General features: G+C 40.3%; 2 protein-coding genes across 4 annotated transcripts in view; one reads left to right on the forward strand and one right to left on the reverse strand.

Moving 5' to 3' along the window:
• The window catches only part of QRSL1 (glutaminyl-tRNA amidotransferase subunit QRSL1), a 37056-nt gene extending 30341 nt beyond the window's left edge, over window positions 1–6715 (reverse strand). Inside the window, exon 1 of one of the 2 annotated variants that reach the window (XM_066373551.1) lies at window positions 6476–6715. In XM_066373551.1, the coding sequence (XP_066229648.1) occupies window positions 6476–6499 (24 nt within the window). In that variant the 5' untranslated portion in view covers window positions 6500–6715. Of the gene's footprint in view, window positions 1–6383 lie in introns of both variants that reach the window. The other variant, XM_066373552.1, reaches the window with a different exon arrangement.
• RTN4IP1 (reticulon 4 interacting protein 1) overlaps window positions 6709–17401 on the forward strand; it is a 48115-nt gene continuing 37422 nt past the window's right edge. The window contains exons 1-4 of one of the 2 annotated variants that reach the window (XM_066373555.1): window positions 6709–6786; window positions 14206–14357; window positions 15138–15206; window positions 16106–16230. In XM_066373555.1, coding sequence (XP_066229652.1) covers window positions 14232–14357; window positions 15138–15206; window positions 16106–16230 — 320 coding nt within the window. In that variant the 5' untranslated portion in view covers window positions 6709–6786; window positions 14206–14231. Of the gene's footprint in view, window positions 7368–14205; window positions 14358–15137; window positions 15207–16105; window positions 16231–17401 lie in introns of both variants that reach the window. The other variant, XM_066373553.1, reaches the window with a different exon arrangement.

The raw sequence follows: 17401 nt of genomic DNA on the forward strand, positions 1-17401 counted from the left end.
GGCGTACTCCATGGCAAAGTTCTAACAATTAGGAAAATTGTTACTTTCTCTCCTTCTTTGCCTTAAGTCCCCTAATGCCCACTATCCTCAAGCTGCTTTCTGACTTGTCAACTGGGTAGGGGTTTCAGTCGTAAGTAATGAGATTGCTAAGAAGTACTCACTTTAAATGGTGCTGATCTTTGTTAGGACCGGTTTTTAGGTAATTCCGATTTGAGAAAATCAGGAAGGGAGTCAGAGAAGAGAAATGAAAACAAAGATGCTAATAAGCTATATGAATTGAGCATAAGGAATGTGAGATATAAATAGTACAGTTCTCCCTGGACCAAACTAAAGGAGTCATATATGAAAACAGGATGAAGTTAAGTAAAGATTTGTTAAAAAAACAAATTCTCTCTCCCTGGCACTTCTTTCCTCTGATGGAAATTCAGCTTTCCTCCAGGCCACTGCTTCTCCTGCAGTTTACTCCAGGGACGGCTGTTTAGCTCCTACCACCAGTACCAGGGTCCAGAGCAGGAAAGAACGAGCATGCAGACATCCTCCTAGGTTCTTAAGGCCTTTCTCTCCCCTCTTCTTTCAAAACCCTGGCTCGTCTGAAGCACAGGCTTTGGAGGTAGGTGACTACACTACCCTCACTGGTCTAGTATAGTACCTCAATAAGTCTCCCTGCTACTCCTTTTCATTCACTGAAGATTTCAGTGGCTAGCACATGGTAATCAGCTTTTTTTTAAAGTGAGGGGGGGAGAGATAGAGAGATTGAGAGACAGACTCCCACATGCACCCCAAGCATGATCCACCTGGCAACCCTGGTCTGAGGTTGATGCTCAAATCAACTGAGCTATCCTGAGCGCCTGAGGCCAATGCTCAGACCAATGAAGCCACTGGCTGTGAGAGGAGAAGAGAGAGAGAAGGGGGAGAGGAAGGGGAAGAGAAGCAGATGGTCACTTCTCATGTGTGCCCTGACTGGGGATTGAACCTGGGACTTCTGCAGTAATCCTTACTATGGCTCCTGTTGCTATTTTGTTGACTTCAAACTTCAAGTCACATACATTGACACCTGACCACTCAGTTCTTGACCTCACTTTACACAAACTTTTTCTTCACCTCACTCCAGTGACCAACTTACATGTTCAAAGCCAGACTACATCAATCATTACCAGTATCTGTATAACCTCCCAAACCTCAATTCTAGTTATCCCCTATCTCCTGTCCCAAAACTCATTTACTCCACTACCCACACAGTTAGAAAGAACATGGGGCCCTCAAGTCTAAAACCACAAAGAAACAGGTTCTGCCAACAAACAATGAGGTCCCCAAGACTTAAGATTAAACCACAGCTCTGGCTGACACTTTGATTTCAGCCCTGGGACACTCTAAGCAAAGACCCCAGGTACTGCCTTCCTGGACTCCTGACCCACAAAACTTTGAGATGGTAAGACTGTATGTGTGTGTTTAAGATTATGCTATTAATATTTTGAACTGAGTGGTATATACTAATTATGCAGCAATACGAGTAATATTACTTCTTGGAAAAAGTAAGGATTCTTCCTCAGGAACCATTCTTCTTAGAAACCAGATTAAGAAAAATTATAAATGCATATAACCTAGTAATTCTGTCTTTGTAACAAAATTAGTGTTAATAATAGCATGTAGATGCTTTATATTTCACTTAATCTTTATATCCACACTTAGAGGCTGATATTATTTCTATTTTACAGATAAATTAATAAAATTTCAACTTAAAATCACATAGCTAGAAAATAGCAGAGCTGTGATTCAACCAAAGCCTGATCTTGTTTCTAAAGCCCATGCACTGGACCACTGTGATTCTCTAAAATTCTCTATACAAGGGGTGCCAGTATTTACTCCTCTGTAACATTAATGTGTTTCTGTTAATGAAATGTTACAAAGAACATCAAAGGTTCACTTCAGAAAAGGAATGTCTTTTAAAAAGTCTTGACAAATGCTCAAAGGATAGGAGAGCCCTTGAAGGCCGAGTGTCCAGTTGACTGGTCCTCCCTTTAACAGCCCCATTTAACATTCATGCTTCTGTCTCCATTGTTCCGAAAGACAGCACGTCAAGATCACCAACAACCACATTCCTAAATCCAGCAGTCACTGCTCAGTCCAGCAGCAATCAACATAAGAATGAGAGATCCTTCTCTCTTTGAAGAACTTCCTCACTTGTATTTCAGGACACCAAGCCCTCCTGGTTTTCATCTACCTTACGGGACATTCCCTCCGAGTTTCTTTTGCTGGTTCTGTCTACTCCCTGTTGCCAGCCTCTACATGTTGGAAAGTTGTAGGCCATCTTCTATATTCAACTTCCCAGGTGATCTCATCTGGTCATATAGTTTTAATTATCTTCTATACTTTTGCCAATTTATATTCTCATACCTAGTCTCTTTCTTGATCTCCATACTCCTACAACCAAATGCTTAACTGACAGCTTCACTTGGATTATTTACAAGGTGCCTAAAAATTACCATGTCCAGAACAGAAATTTTGATAACATGATCCCTTGAGAGTTATTCCCATCTTGATAAATGTTATCATTTCCCCAGTTGCCCCAGGAAAAGCTTAAGCATCCTCCTTGATTCTTCTCCTTTCCTTAATCTCTGTATCTAATCTGTTGGTAAACCCCAAATTAAAAAGCAACACTCACTTCACATCGCTTCTACTCCCACCACCCTATCCATGCCCACTCATCTCTTGCCAATGCAACAGCCTTCTAATTGGTCTTCATTGTTCCTCACTTGCTTTCCTATAGGCCAGCATCAGGGGCACTGACCTCTTTTCCTAGACTGTCAAAAAATGACAAGAGCCAACACAATAGCCATCCGGTGTGAAGGAATCAAAATTATACCTATATTTTTTATCAGATTGGCAAAAAATACAGTTTTTGGTGTGCTGCAAAATTTTAGAAGTTTATGTGTGCCATGAGATGCAAAAGGTTGAGAATTGCTGTATAGACCATAATCCGTAACAGTAGCCTGAAGGAGTTCTGTAAATTTTAAACCAGATTATGTCTACAAACTGGTTAACTTTTCAGAGGCTTCCCATTACTCTTAGAATAAAATCTACACTTCTTACTGTGGCCTAAAAGGTTCTCCACGATCAGGCTCCTGCTCATCTCTAACCTCATCGCCCACTCCTGTCCTCACTCACTTCTCTCTGGGTATGTTGGCTTTGTTGCTATTGCAGAAACATGTCAAGCCTGCTTTTACACCAGTCTTTCCAATTATTGTTTTCTCTGCCGGAAACGCAGTTTCCCCAGATCTTCCCAGGGCTCACCCTTCATGGCCTTCAGATCTCTATAAAATACCTACCACTCAGTCAGAGAAACTTTTCCTGATCACTCTATATAAAACATCCAGCTCCCCCAACTAGTTCTCACACTACAGCCTGCTTAATTTCTCTTCATAGCACTTAATCTTATGTGAATTTGTATTACTTATTTTAAAAAACATATTTAATGCCTGATTTCCCACAATAATGTAGGTATCACGAGGGTAGGAGCTTTTGTCTGTTTTCAGTGCTAACCTTCGGTGTCTGGAACACAGGGTGCTCAATAAATGTTAGCTGAATGAATGATTAACTGAATTACTTAAAATATGGAATCAATTTTCCCATAGGACAATAATGAAATGGTCTTAGGTTAGACCACCCCCGACCCAAGAAGCCTATTGGATACATAAACTTCAGAATTAATAATATTAGCCTGCTGTCTAGCTCCTACAAACAATGGGGTCATGACACAAAAAAGATAAAAATAAGTCTTTTCCCCTTTCTGAATGTACCTGGATAAAATGTACAAATAGGAGCTTTACCTCATACTTGGCACTTGAACCCTTTTTAGTATTTCCTCCACGGGCACCTTCATTGCCCTAGGCCTCTACTTAGGTCCCCCAAATTGCCTCAACAATCCAGTTTCTAGCTCTTCCCCTTAATGTTCTCTCCAGAAAATTTCCCTCTCTTCAATTGATTATCTCAACTAGGGTGTGATGAAGGAGAAAAATTTGATTGAACTATTATAATTTACAACAAAGGATGAATAAATCATAAAGCCTTTCCAGGCATCTTTACATATTTAAAATAGACTGCATACTAAATCAATCTCTAATTAGTAGAATTTGGGGCAATAATACAATGATGTGGAGAAAATACAGTGCACAAAAGATATATTTTGGGTTGGGAAAATAACCACCAAATAATGTTTTGCACACAGTATCAATAGATAATTGTTAAAGGCGTGATTGAGAGCAATCATGCCAAGGCAAACTCCTGTCAACCCCTGTGTCAGTTCCCTTAAAAGTTGTTTCTCACAATGGCTCACTCAACAACATGAGGAAGGGGTGGCACAAAAAAGGTGGAGGTAAAGGGGCTAAGGACAGAAAAAAAGACCATATTTTCTCAGTTGTATTTCATTTTAGTTCTTTTTTGAGAGAGAGAGAGAGAGACAGACAGACAGACAGACAGGAAGGGAGAGAGATGAGAAGCATCAACTTGTAGTTGTAGCATTTTAGTTGTTTATTGATTGCTTCTGATACATGGGGGTGGAGGGCTCCAGCAGAGCCTCTAACCTCTTGCTGAAGCCAGCGACCATGGGCTTCCACTCAGCGATCTTGGGATCATGCTGATGATTCCCACGCTCAAGCCCGCAACCTCAGGGTTTTGAACCTGGGATCTCGGTGTGTCCCAGGTCGACACTACCCACTGTGCAACCACCAGTCAGGCCAGTTGTATTTCATTTTAAAACAAGTTTTCAGTTTGTTCTCTCGAGAACAAATAGAATTCTTCACTGAAAGGCCAGATGCAATTAAAATGATAAAACAATAATTATTCGGGAAAAAAAGATTTAAAGCCTGTGAGCTTAAAAAGTTCTCACAACTCACAGCTTTCTAAAAGGCTGCCAGCTGGGAAGAAAAGATTTTTCAGGTGCAGACAGAAGGCGGGATAGGTCCTCAATCCATATTTACCAGCAGAATCACCTGGAGCCTTGGTTAAACCATTTACTCTGGGCCTTACCACACATATCTACCTCCCTGGGACAGGGCTTAGTTTTGTTTTGATTTTTTGTATTTTTCTGAAGTTGGAAACGGGAGGCAGTCAGACAGACTCCCGCATGCACCCAACCAGGATCCACCTGGCATGCCCACCAGGGGGCGATGCTCTGCCCATCTGGGGCTTCACTCTGTTGCAACCAGAACCATTCTAGCGCCTGAGGCAGAGGCCATAGAGCCATCCTCAGCGCCCGGGCCAACTTTGCTCCAATGGAGCCTTGGTTGCTGGAGGGGAAGAGAGACAAAGAGGAAGGAGAGGGGGAGAGGTGGAGAAGCAGATGGGTGCTTCTCCTGTGTGCCCTGGCCGGGAATCGAATCTAGGACTCCTGCACGCCAGGCCGACACTCTACCACTGAGCCAACAGGCCAGGGTAGGGCTTAGTTTTAACGAGGGCCAGAGGTGATTCTGATACCTGTGGGCCTGCAGATTATCGTATTTCCCCATGTATAAGGCGCTCCCATGTATAAGACGCACCTTAATTTTGCAGTCCGAAATTTGGAAAAAAAAAAGTATTACATAAAATTATTAAACTCAAGTTTTATTCATCATAAAATTCATACAACTCCTCATTACTGTCAAAACTCCCATCCATTAGCTGGTGCTCATCTGACGACAAATCACTGTCTTCAACAATGAGCGCAAAAAGAAGCACAAAAAAGCAGGAAATGCAAGTAAAAAAAAACAACCTATAACCACATCCAGTTTTTAGACCCCAAATTTTTGGAAAAGGGGTGCATCGTATACATGGCGAAATACGGTAGTTATAAAGGTTGAAAGCCCTAGGCCAGGAAGCACAGAGACCTGAATTAAAACCTTAACTGCAGCATAAAGGAAGAGAGCAGATTCTAGACATAATTTCAAAACGGAATTAACAGGGATTAGTGATTTATTGGATATTACAGATGAAGTCGAATCTTAAAGACAACTATGGTTAACAATTGTCCCATTAATAAGAGACTGAGATGTTAAGAAATCAGATTTCGGGTTTTTTGTTGTTTTTAAGATGGACGTTGAAAGGTAAGAGGTGGTCCTGTTACAATGATGAAGTCAACTTTGGTTAAACTGAGTTGCGAATGAAGAGCCAAAAATCATTAGTTTGGCTTTTGCTAGGAAGAGTTGCTGGGCTCCCTAAAACTGCATTAAACGAGTGTCAGGGGCAGAAGAGAGTCTTAAGGGGACACGCAAAATCCACCCCCAGCTCCGCGGTACAGAAGTCTCCCCTGCTGAGGTCCTAACTCCAGAACCTGTACAGAGAGCACAGCCTAAGGACGCACAAGTCCCAGTCCCCACCCCAGTTCCTGAGAAGGAGGCGGCGAGGCTGACCGAGATGCGTGGTCAGGCCCGGGGACCCCATGTCCACGGAATCCGCGAATCTTTCCGACCTCCCTGGGCCCTCAGCAGCTAATCTCACTCACTTCTCGGAGCGTCCGGCCCAGCATGGTCTTTGTGCCCAGCCTGGCACCACACGGGCCAGGTGACGAGCAGGAAAACGAAAGGTCAATAGACGCTGCGGGGACTACATGGGCGCAGCCATCTCTGTTCGTCACCGAACCATTCAGCACCGAGTCCTTCCATTGGCCGGATTGCAGCCCTGGGAAATGATCTTGGCACGCGATTGGCTGACGCCGCGAGGCAAGTCCGGCGGCGAGGGAGAGCGGGTGGAAAGGGGACTCCCTGCTTGGGTCCCGCCAGCGGTCTGGCAGCGTCTGCTTCTCTGTGGCGTTCGGTTCGTGAGCGGAGTCAGTCGGGCCCGCTGAGTGCGCCCGGGACGGGGCAGAGTTCTGGGGTTTTGATTTTAGTTTTGTTTTTAAGGGGAGAGGGTGTCAGCGGGGTGGAGAATGGACAGAATACTGCCTGGACCATTACTTGGAGCATTTCAGGTGCCAAGAGCCATCTGATTCCATATTCTTCTTCCTATATTTGCTCCATTAGGCTGACTTCACTTTTGAAATCAGCCAGTGTGTTTGGCAGAATCTGACCGAAGTCGGGGGTGACGGTTTAATTAGGGCATGCAACTCAACCGCATGTTTAAGATGGAATTTCTGAAGACGTGTGTACTTAGAAGAAAAGCATGTACTACGGTTTGCTTCTGGAGAAGTCAAGTTATACAGAAGCCTTCAGTTAGGAAGATTAGCACTACCTCTCCAAGGAGCACTGTCATGCCCGCTTGGGTGATAGATAAATATGGGAAGAATGAAGTGCTTCGATTTACTCAGAACATGATGCTACCTATCATACATTATCCAAATGAAGTCATTATTAAAGTTCACGCTGCAAGTGTAAATCCTATAGATGTTAATATGAGAAGTAAGTTCGAAAGACATTCCTCATTATATGTTTTGTTTTTTTTTTCTTTAGAGAGATATTTCCAAAAATTTGAAATTGCAACGCCCAGGGTATACTTTAATCTTTTACAAAATATAAGTATGAATTACTTCCATGCTTCTTTAAATGTACATTGGGGCCTGAGAGTTGTGTCCACATCTAACTTTTTGGTATACAGTCCTGGGGATTTTGTGATATTCTGAGGTCCATTCCAGGTTTTAGAGGTATGGTGATGTTTTCACATCAGTTTGGAATTTGCATTTTTATAATAATTCTTTGCCCTCTCACTGTTCACAGCATTCTTTATTGGTCCAGTGGACAAAGCAGAACAGGATGCCAGGATATGGACACAGTACTTTCCTCCTTTTGCTTTTGCATTCTGCCTCAGTTAAAATACACTTTTCTTCATCCTAAATGGAGGAATATACTGACAAAGATTGGAGAGCACTGTGATTTCTTAAATATATACTATGCAATTATAGTATATATTATACTATACTATATATACTATGCTATACTATACTATATACTTTTACATAACTCTTTGCTTTCTGGTTTAATAAGATAGCTGAGTTCTTATACGTATTTCTGTATTCAGTCTGTTGCAATATGTTATTTGAAGTGAAGAAAAACCAGCCTCACATGGATAGTTGGGGGGGGGGGGAAGGACCTCTTAGACTCCTCGAAAAAGATTTTAGGGATGTAGAAACATGGAGAACAGCTGGATTAGGACTTCACCAGTTTCACTGTCTTAGTTCTTTGACTCTGATATATTTTTTAGATTTATTTTTTATTTTTTTTATTAAGTGAGAGGAGGGGAGGCAGAGAGACTCCTGCATGCGCTCTGACCAGGATCCATCCGGTAAGCTGCCTATAGGGAAATGCTCTGCCCATTTGGGGCCTTTGCTCTGTTGCTCTGCAACTGAGCTATTTTTAGTGCCTGAGGTGGAGGTTCCAGGAGCCATCTTCAGTGCCCAGGGCCAACTCACTGGAACTAATTGAGCCATGGCTTTGGGAGGGGAAGAGAGAGAGGTGGGGAAGGGGAAGGAGTAGAGAAGCCGATGGTCGCTTCTCCTGTGTGCCCTGACTGGGACTTGAACCCAAGACATCCACACACACCGTGCCGATGTTCTACCATTGAGCCAATTGGCCAGGACTGACTCCAATTATTAATGCTGCTTTTTTCTTTTTTAACTTAGTGAATATATCTAGTAGCAGCTAGCTGTCTAATATAGCAGCCTCTAGCCACATGTGACTATTGAGCAACTGAACTATATAGCAAGTTGAATTGAGGTGTGCAGTCATTTTAAAATACACACCAAATTTAAAAGACAGTGAACAAAAAGAATGTAAAATGTCTCAGTAATAATTTTATATTGATTACATAGTGATCTGATTGTATTTGGATATAATAAGTAAAATATTAAAAATTAATCTCACTTGTTTATTTTTTTAGTGGCGACTAGAAAAATTTAAATTATATATGTGGCTTGCATTATATTTCTTTCAGACAGTGCCAATCTATACAATGTAAGGAATAACTAGGACACATTTTTTTTGTGGGGAAAATTGAACTCTTAAAGTGTTTATAACTAGAAAGTTCAATTAAAAAGGAAATGAAATGATTTACTATAAATTCCAAATCAACATTTGTACAGCACATCATCAACTACTGTTTAGGGTAACAGTTTCATTATAAAGTTGAGAAAAACATCAATGAGATGAACTGGGAACTTAACTCTTGTTTATATCAATTAGGCTATGGGAAAACTGGTTTGATTATACATCATTTACTTAAAATTGCAGAATGTAGCCAGCCATGATTTTAAGTGATAACTTAGTGTATTCTTTTTGTTCACTTTGACATAATAATTGAGTTGAACATATTGTTTTATTTCATTTAAATTGGGCATGAAGATAATTTAGTCTTTATAGGGTGCCTTAAAGTAGTTGGTTTATATCTAATGATCAGTGTTTATACCCAATGATCAGTGAGTATAAACTCTGAAGTTAGATACCGTACTCTGTCAACTACTACCTGTTTAGTACTGCACATATGAAGTTATCATGCAGTCATTATTTTTATGGCGTGTTACATTTTCATTCTAACTTAAGATTACAAACTGAAATTAGCAGTATTTTATCCCTGGGTAATTTTTGCATTTGTCTTCATTTAGATCTGTTAACTTTCATTTCTTTGAATTCACATGCATAATTTGTATTGTATGCATTTCAATTTCAGTAGAATGGCTGGGTCTGGACTTTCTTTGCTGCTATTTACTGTATCTCCCCATGTATAAGACACTCCCATGTATAAGGTGCACCTTAATTTTGGGGCCCAAAAATTTGAAAAAAATGTATTACATAAAGTTATTAAATTCAAGTTTTATTCATCATAAAATTCATACAACTCCTCATCACTGTCAAAACTCCCATCCATTAGCTTGTCCTCATCTGTGTCTGATGACAAATCTCTCTCTTCAAGAATAAGCACAAAAACAAGCATGGAAAAAGTGGGAAATGCAAGTAAAAAAATCTACAACCACTGTATAAGACGCACCAGATTTTAGACCCCAAAATTTTCTTTAAAAAGTGCTTCTTGCATCTTATACATGGGGAAATATGGTAATAATAAAATACTGTAGCACATTTTATATTTATAAAGTATTCTTTTCTGTGTGTGTGACAGAGACAGAGAGGGACAGATAGGGCCAGACAGGAAGGGAGAGAGATATGAAGCATCGATTATTCTTTATGGCACCTTAGTTGTTCATTTATTGCTTTTTTTTTTTTTTTTTTTTTTTTTTTTTACTTTTCTGAAGCTGGAAACGGGGAGAGACAGTCAGACAGACTTCCGCATGCGCCTTGCGCCCTGCGCCCCACCGGGATCTACCCGGCACGCCCACCAGGGGCAACGCTCCGCCCACCAGGGGCGATGCTCTGCCCCTCGGGGCGTCGCTCTGCCGCAACCAGAGCCACTCTAGCGCCTGGGGCAGAGGCCAAGGAGCCATCCCCAGTGCCCGGGCCATCCTTGCTCCAATGGAGCCCCGGCTGCGGGAGGGGAAGAGAGAGACAGAGAGGAAGGAGGGGGGAGGTGGAGAAGCAAATGGGCGCTTCTTCTATGTGCCCTGGCCGGAATCGAACCCGGGTCCCCCGCACGCCAGGCCGACACTCTACCACTGAGCCAACCAGCCAGGGCCTTTATTGCTTTCTTATATGTGCCTTGATGGGGGGACGGGGCTACAGTAGAGCCAATGATCCCTTGCTCAAACCAGCAACCTTTGGGCTCAAGCCAATAGGATCATGTCTTTGATCCCACGCTCAAGCCAGCGACCCACACTCAAACTGGTGAGCCCTCCCTCAAGCCAGCAACCTGGATCCTGCATCCTAGGTTGATGCTCTATCCACTGCACCACCACCTGGTCAGGCTCATAAATTATTCTTAAGACATCCTAGTTTTTTAAAATTTGACTGGGTAGTATTATTTGCAAGTTACTGTCTTTATTTCCTGCTCATGGATTTTTTTTTTTTTTTTTTTTTTTTTTTGAGAATATGTGATTGTTGTTGTAGGAAGTATCTGAAATGGTAGCTTGGGGAAATAAATAATGAGAGTAGAAGACTGTAAACTAAGAAGTAGTTATTTCCCTTGACAAGAAAGCAAGGACATGGCTAGTTAATTTTGAAAGATCAAAGTAGGCTGTTTTTCTGGAGATGACCACTATTGTTGGACATAAAAGCATAAGTTATATAAATGGCTAAAGAAATTATTTTATTTAGTTTTAAAAATGTTTTATTCCCATTCCCCACCCCTTTGGCAACCATCAACTGATTCTCTATATCTCTGAGTCTGTTTTGTTTATTCATTTTTTTTTTTTAGATTCCACATATAAGTGAAATCATATAGTATTTGTCTTTGACTTATTTCACTTAGCATAATACTCTCTAGGTCCATCCATATTGTTGCAAATGGCAACATTTCACTTTTTATTGCTGAATAATGTTTTATTGTGTGTATGTGTATTGTATCTTCTTTATTTATCTATTGATGAACATTAGGTTGCTTCCATATCTTGACTATTACTAATAATGCTGCAATGAACATAAATAATTTTAAAATTAAAAAAGTACAGCCTGTGACATCATACCAACAGTTTGATTTCTTTTGATTTCATTAGAGTCTTTGAAACTGATGACAGATTTATAATTTTCCAAGTCATTCCAACTGAGACCCAGTCAGACTGGCTACCTCTAACAATGGGATGCAGTTCCTAAGGGCCCCGTTCATGTGTGTCATTCTGAAGTAGGGTCTCAGTTACTAACTGGCAGCTGCATCTGGATTTGGAGTTAGATTAGCTAGTCCCAGTGAGCCAGAGCTACTTGGTTGATACATAAGTGACCAAGAAAACCATCTAAACAACCTTGTCCTGCAGGTCTGTGCCTCAGAGAGGACGAAGGCCGTTTGGCAGCTCTAACACAGTCACTAAAATGTGATAGGGCTAAATGCCCGGTTCTGTAGCTTAAACCACATAGGAATTTCAGTGAATAATCGTTTGTGTGTTTTAATGGTGGAAATGGAAAGTAAGACAGGAAAAGTAAAATGTGACTTTTGTATTTTGTGTGACATTGTTCTTTTTTCTTTCCCTGATAGAGTGTACCCCTCACTAGCTAGATGGCATATGTATAATATCAGCATGAGGACTATCAGCTTAGATTTTCTGGGACTATTCCAACTTTAAAACACTTTCTCCCATGTGTCTTAATTTTTTTTTTTAATTAAAAAAACAACTTCTAGCCTGACCAGGCAGTGGCACAGTGGATAGAGCATCGACCTGGGATTCAGAGGACCCAGGTTCGAAATCCTGAGGTCTCCGGCTTGAGCACGGGCTCACCAGCTTGTGCGTGGGGTTGTTGGCTTGGGCGTGGGGTTGCTGGTTTGAGCATGGGATCAGACATGACCCCATGGTCGCTGGCTTGAGCCCAAAGGTTGCTGGCTTGAACCCAAGGTCACTGGCTTGAGCAAGAGGCCACTCATTCTGCTATAGCCCCCCCCACCCCCGTCAAGGCACATATGAGAAGGCAACCATTGAACAACTAAGGTGCTACAACAAAGAATTGATGCTTCTCATCTCTCTCCCTTTCTGTTTGTCTGTCCCTATCTATCCCTCTCTCTGTCTCTCTTCCAAAAAGAAAAAGAAAAAGAAAAACAACTTCTGCAAGCTATCCACCCGTTCGCATCTCTCCCTATATCATCTACATTTCCTCCTGCTTGTGGACTAACAGTCATTCACATCTAAGGCCACAGTCCCCCTTGGGTTCTTGATTTCATCCCCTCGCACCTACTCAAGAGCATTGTTTTCAGCAATTCTCTCCTGCATCTTCAATTTTTTTCTTTCTACTGGATTATTCTCATTAGCATACAGACTGGCTGTTATTTCTCCCCTCTTAAAGAGAGGGAAAAGCACTCAAAAATCCTCAGTTACATCCCTCTACTCCTCTGCTCCCCTTTATAGCAAGACTAGTTGAAAGAGTTGAATGTTCTGTCTCCAGTTTCTCACTGTCACTCTAGGCCACAGCGACTGCTCCTATCAAGGTCGCCAAAGACCTCTATATTGTTGGATTCAGCCTTTTGTTTTGTTTTGGTTGTTTGTTTGTTTGTTTTTTAGGAGCCTATTGGCAGCTTTTGACCTCATTCGAAAAACTATCTTACCTGTCAGCAGCATTTGGTTTTTGAACCGCTTCACTTGGCTTTCTGCGCATGTGCTCACTGGCCCCGCCTTCTCAGTCTCCTGTGCTGGTTTCTCCTCATCCTTCAGTGCTAATGTTCTGCCCCTGAGAGTGGGTGAGGGGATAGGAGACTTACAGGCTGGTTTAGTGATTCTGGAGCATAAACTGCATGACACTGGAAAGGTCAGCAGAGTGCCGATCTAGGAGAACCTCACGTAGTGGGAAAGTTCTCAGAAAGTTGTGAAGCCAAGGAGACGGTACAGACACTTTTGTGTCTGAGAAACGCCATTTTCTATGTTGAAGCTCTGTAATTAACTGCTTGGGATTTTTGTAAACGGAGTAGCCAATTTATTTGAACCAAAAATATGACCACAGAATGTTTTCAGCTCTACTTAGTTGCTATTATGTAAATATTCTTTTTTTTATGTAAATATTCTTTATAATAAAAGGATATACATAATACAGCAAGTAACTTGATGTAGCGTATTAGAACAGGTAGAGTCAAATGGCTGTTTTTCACTGGGGAATCAATCTATGCACTTAATCCAAAGATGTTCTAAAAATATTTTTTGAGAGGTAGGGACCATTACTTACAGACCAGTGTCAGTATGCAGTATAATTCTATTCCTATTTATTATTGTGTTAACTTCAAACAGCTTTAACATTTATGTTCTTCACCAGACTGGGCACCAAATGACTTTGTTGTTTAAAAAGTTTATAAATGAATAAATTAAAGAAACTGTCCTCAAAGAACAAAGTAAAAGTGTAAAAGAAAATACTGAAAGTTCTGGAGACAGTTTCAAAATTGAAATGTATACATTTTGAACAATGGTAGCTTTAGTTTAACAAGTTATTATAATTTTCCAAGTAATTTTCTTTGAAAGGAACAGCACTCAGTTGTTTTCATGCTTTCCTGTGTGACAGTAAAAAAAAAAAAAAAAAAAAAAAAAAAAATATATATATATATATATATATATATATAGTTAATTATAATTTACATCTTGAGGATCTGGAATTGTACCTAGCCCATAACCCTGTAGTAGTTTTTAAATCATTCCATTCTTTCGGAAGAAACAGATGAAACTGTATTTTATAGGTGGTTATGGAGCTACAGCTTTAAATATGAAACGTGATCCTTTACATATTAAAACCAAAGGAGAAGAATTTCCCCTGACTCTGGGTCGGGACGTGTCCGGTGTGGTGATGGAGTGTGGACTTGATGTGAGGTACTTCAAGCCCGGAGATGAGGTGAGCTATGAAATGCTGCTATTCCTTTTCTAAGTATACAGACTTCATTTTGCTTCTTTTGGAGTATATTACATATCACTGACCTTTTCTTTTCTTTCCAACAAATATGCTCAGCCTTGGCTGGAAGCCTCATTTTCGTGGTTCTGTTCTTCTGTCAAAATAGCTTGACTGTACTCAAGCATTCTAAATCTAGTGCTTAAGAATAGCAAGGCTTTAAAATATGTATGATTGGAACTTTTTTTTTTGAAAGAGTCTTTAAGTGATAGTGTCTACCTTATGGGATAGATGGCTATAAAATAACTGAAGTTTGGTATAATCACCTGTCACTTGTCACTGAAGTTTTATGTCAAGAAATTAAAGTGAGTTCATAATAATAGCTAACACTGTTCCAGTTGCTTTTTATAAAATAATTCTTAATCTCTATAAAGTAAGTACAGTAGGCCCAATTTACAGATGGGGAAGCCTAGTTATACAGGGGCCCCACAGCTAATAAGTGGTAGAGCAGGACTCATGCCCCAGAGACTGTTGTTGCTGGTATTCCGAGTATGCAGTCAGCGAATGCAGCAGGATTTACTGGCATCCACTTCCAATGTGGCTTGCCTTGATCAATCCAGAATTCACTCAGTAATACATTTATATCATGTGAAAATAACTCTTTCAGTTGCTGTATTGCTGACTTGTGCTTTTTCACAGGGCGGGGCGTGTATTGGGGAATACCTTTATGCTTAGCTTTGGTTAAAAAGATCTGTTTCTAATAAATTGTGCGTGTGTGTGTTTCAGGTCTGGGCTGCAGTTCCTCCCTGGAAACAAGGCACTCTCTCCGAGTTTGTTGTAGTCAGTGGAAATGAGGTAACTCACCAATTCTATGCTAAAATGCCTTTAGAAAATATAAACAAAGACTGACAAATATCTCTGAAATAATTGCTTGTTTTTCAGATCAGGTCCCTGTTTAATGGGTAGGTTTAAAGGATTAAGATAAAGCATAGGAATTTTTGGAAGATTATAAGAGTATTTGATGTCAATAAATCTGCCAAAGGGGTGTCTTTGTCTTGCGGAGGAGGGGTTTGGAGTGAGATCTAGAAACGCTACCGTGTTTCTTGGTTTTACCCAGGGTAAATAGTAGAAACCAAATATACCGAACAGAGCATACTGATTAATTGTAAACAGAAGCATGGAAGTATCAAGCTGTTTCAAGTAACTTTAAAAACAGGAGTTAAATAGAGTCAGGAGGTCTGACAATTGAAATAGAGGAAAAGGGGTTAACACAGGAAATTGGCTACAGAAGGGAGGGGAGAAGGGGAGAAGGGATACTACTGAGATCGGAGAAAGTCTGGAAAGATGACCTTCCAGTGAATGGGAGTAAAGGAAACAACTGATCTAAAAAAAAAAAAAAAAAAGTTAGGATGAGTTTATGAGGGCTAAAGGTTTACCTGCATTTATTTCTAGGTATAGTCAGGGTCAATGGGATTATAGAATGTGGTCTTTTTATGAATTAAGCAGCTATATCTGATAATGTAACCTGTAAAACATTACTGAACTTCTGACCCTAGGAGGAGGGCAAGTTGAGCATTTGGAGAATATTCCTTAGTGATCATCTTAAAGGAGGGTGTGTAATAAATACTGAACCTGGCGGAATGTTATAGACTTATCTATGAAAATGGCTAGATTCCTAGGAAGGTAAATGTACTTACTTGTGTTCATAGGTTTGCGAGTCATTGCTTATTTTTGACTGTTGTCTTCAAATCTAGGTCTCCCACAAGCCCAAATCGCTCACTCATACTCAAGCTGCCTCTTTGCCGTATGTGGCCCTCACAGCCTGGTCTGCCATAAACAAGGTTGGCGGCCTGAATGAGAAGAATTGCACAGGAAAACGGTCAGTATCAATGGTGGCAAAGGTTATTTTTCCCTTTCCCTCTAAGATCTTTGCCGATTATAAGAAGCATTAAAAATAGGATCATTGACATAAACAGAGTTGTACTGACATTTAAAATAATTTCCAAAGAACTCTGTCATTTTGCACTTTCTTAACCTCATTCTATTGATTCTTAGTTCAATCAAATGCGAATTTTAAAATTGAAATGTATAGATGGACTTCAGGAATCTGAACCTTCCAAATAATGCAGAATTTTATGTGAATCTCTGGGAAGAAGATCCCTAGCTTTTATCGGATTCCTAAAAAGGTTAGGAATCATCTTATGAATTTTCTGAGGAGTGATGTCAAGGTACAGGTGTTTTTTTCCTACCTCTACTAGGAGTTGCTTTCATACTTGCAGATTCCTATGAAAACCAGAGTTAAAGGAACTGCAAAACACTACTGAATAATCTTGAGCTTTCTTATTTCTTAGGCTCAGTGCTTGGAATTCTTTAGGTTAATTCTGGTGCTTGATGGCCTTGAATGTATGTTTGTCTGAGTTAGCAGCAATGCCATGAGTAGAAATGTCTTCTATGTACTTGAGTTCAAATTCAGTCTGCTGCTTTTTAGCTGGGTGGCCTACTCAGTCGCTTCTCTTCTGTGAGTTTTGTTTTTAAGGGTTAAATGAGATAATACAAGTAAAACTGGCTCAGGTTGTGGCACATTGGAGGCACTCAACCAATGGAAACGACTATTATTAACAATGAGATCATATTTTTTGTATTTTAGAAAGTGAGTATCATGGAAAACTGATGATTTTCTTTTTTTTTTTTTTTTTTGGTAAGAAAACTGGGTACAAAGAACCATTTAATGATTGTGAAGAAGGAGAGAGCTATAGGTCAAATTTTAATAAATTACAATAACTTAGTTTTTTGATTGCTAAAGATTGCAGGTACAATAAAGTCTGCGTCATTTCATTCTACTGTTGCTGCGAAACATAGTACTTTACACTTGATGTGTTGAGTTATAGGGCATTGGATTTAATGAAAGCTTAATAGCTGTATTTCTGAAAGTAGTGTGAAGGCTATTCGTCTAATGAGGTGCTACCCTTTATCGTAGAATTCAAAGCAAATGTTTATTCTAAAGGTCAACCGTGTTTATTTTTTAAACTTTGAGGCTTATCTTTCTTGAA

This window comes from Saccopteryx leptura, chromosome 3 (assembly GCF_036850995.1).
Source record: "Saccopteryx leptura isolate mSacLep1 chromosome 3, mSacLep1_pri_phased_curated, whole genome shotgun sequence".
Classification (NCBI taxonomy): domain Eukaryota; kingdom Metazoa; phylum Chordata; class Mammalia; order Chiroptera; family Emballonuridae; genus Saccopteryx; species Saccopteryx leptura.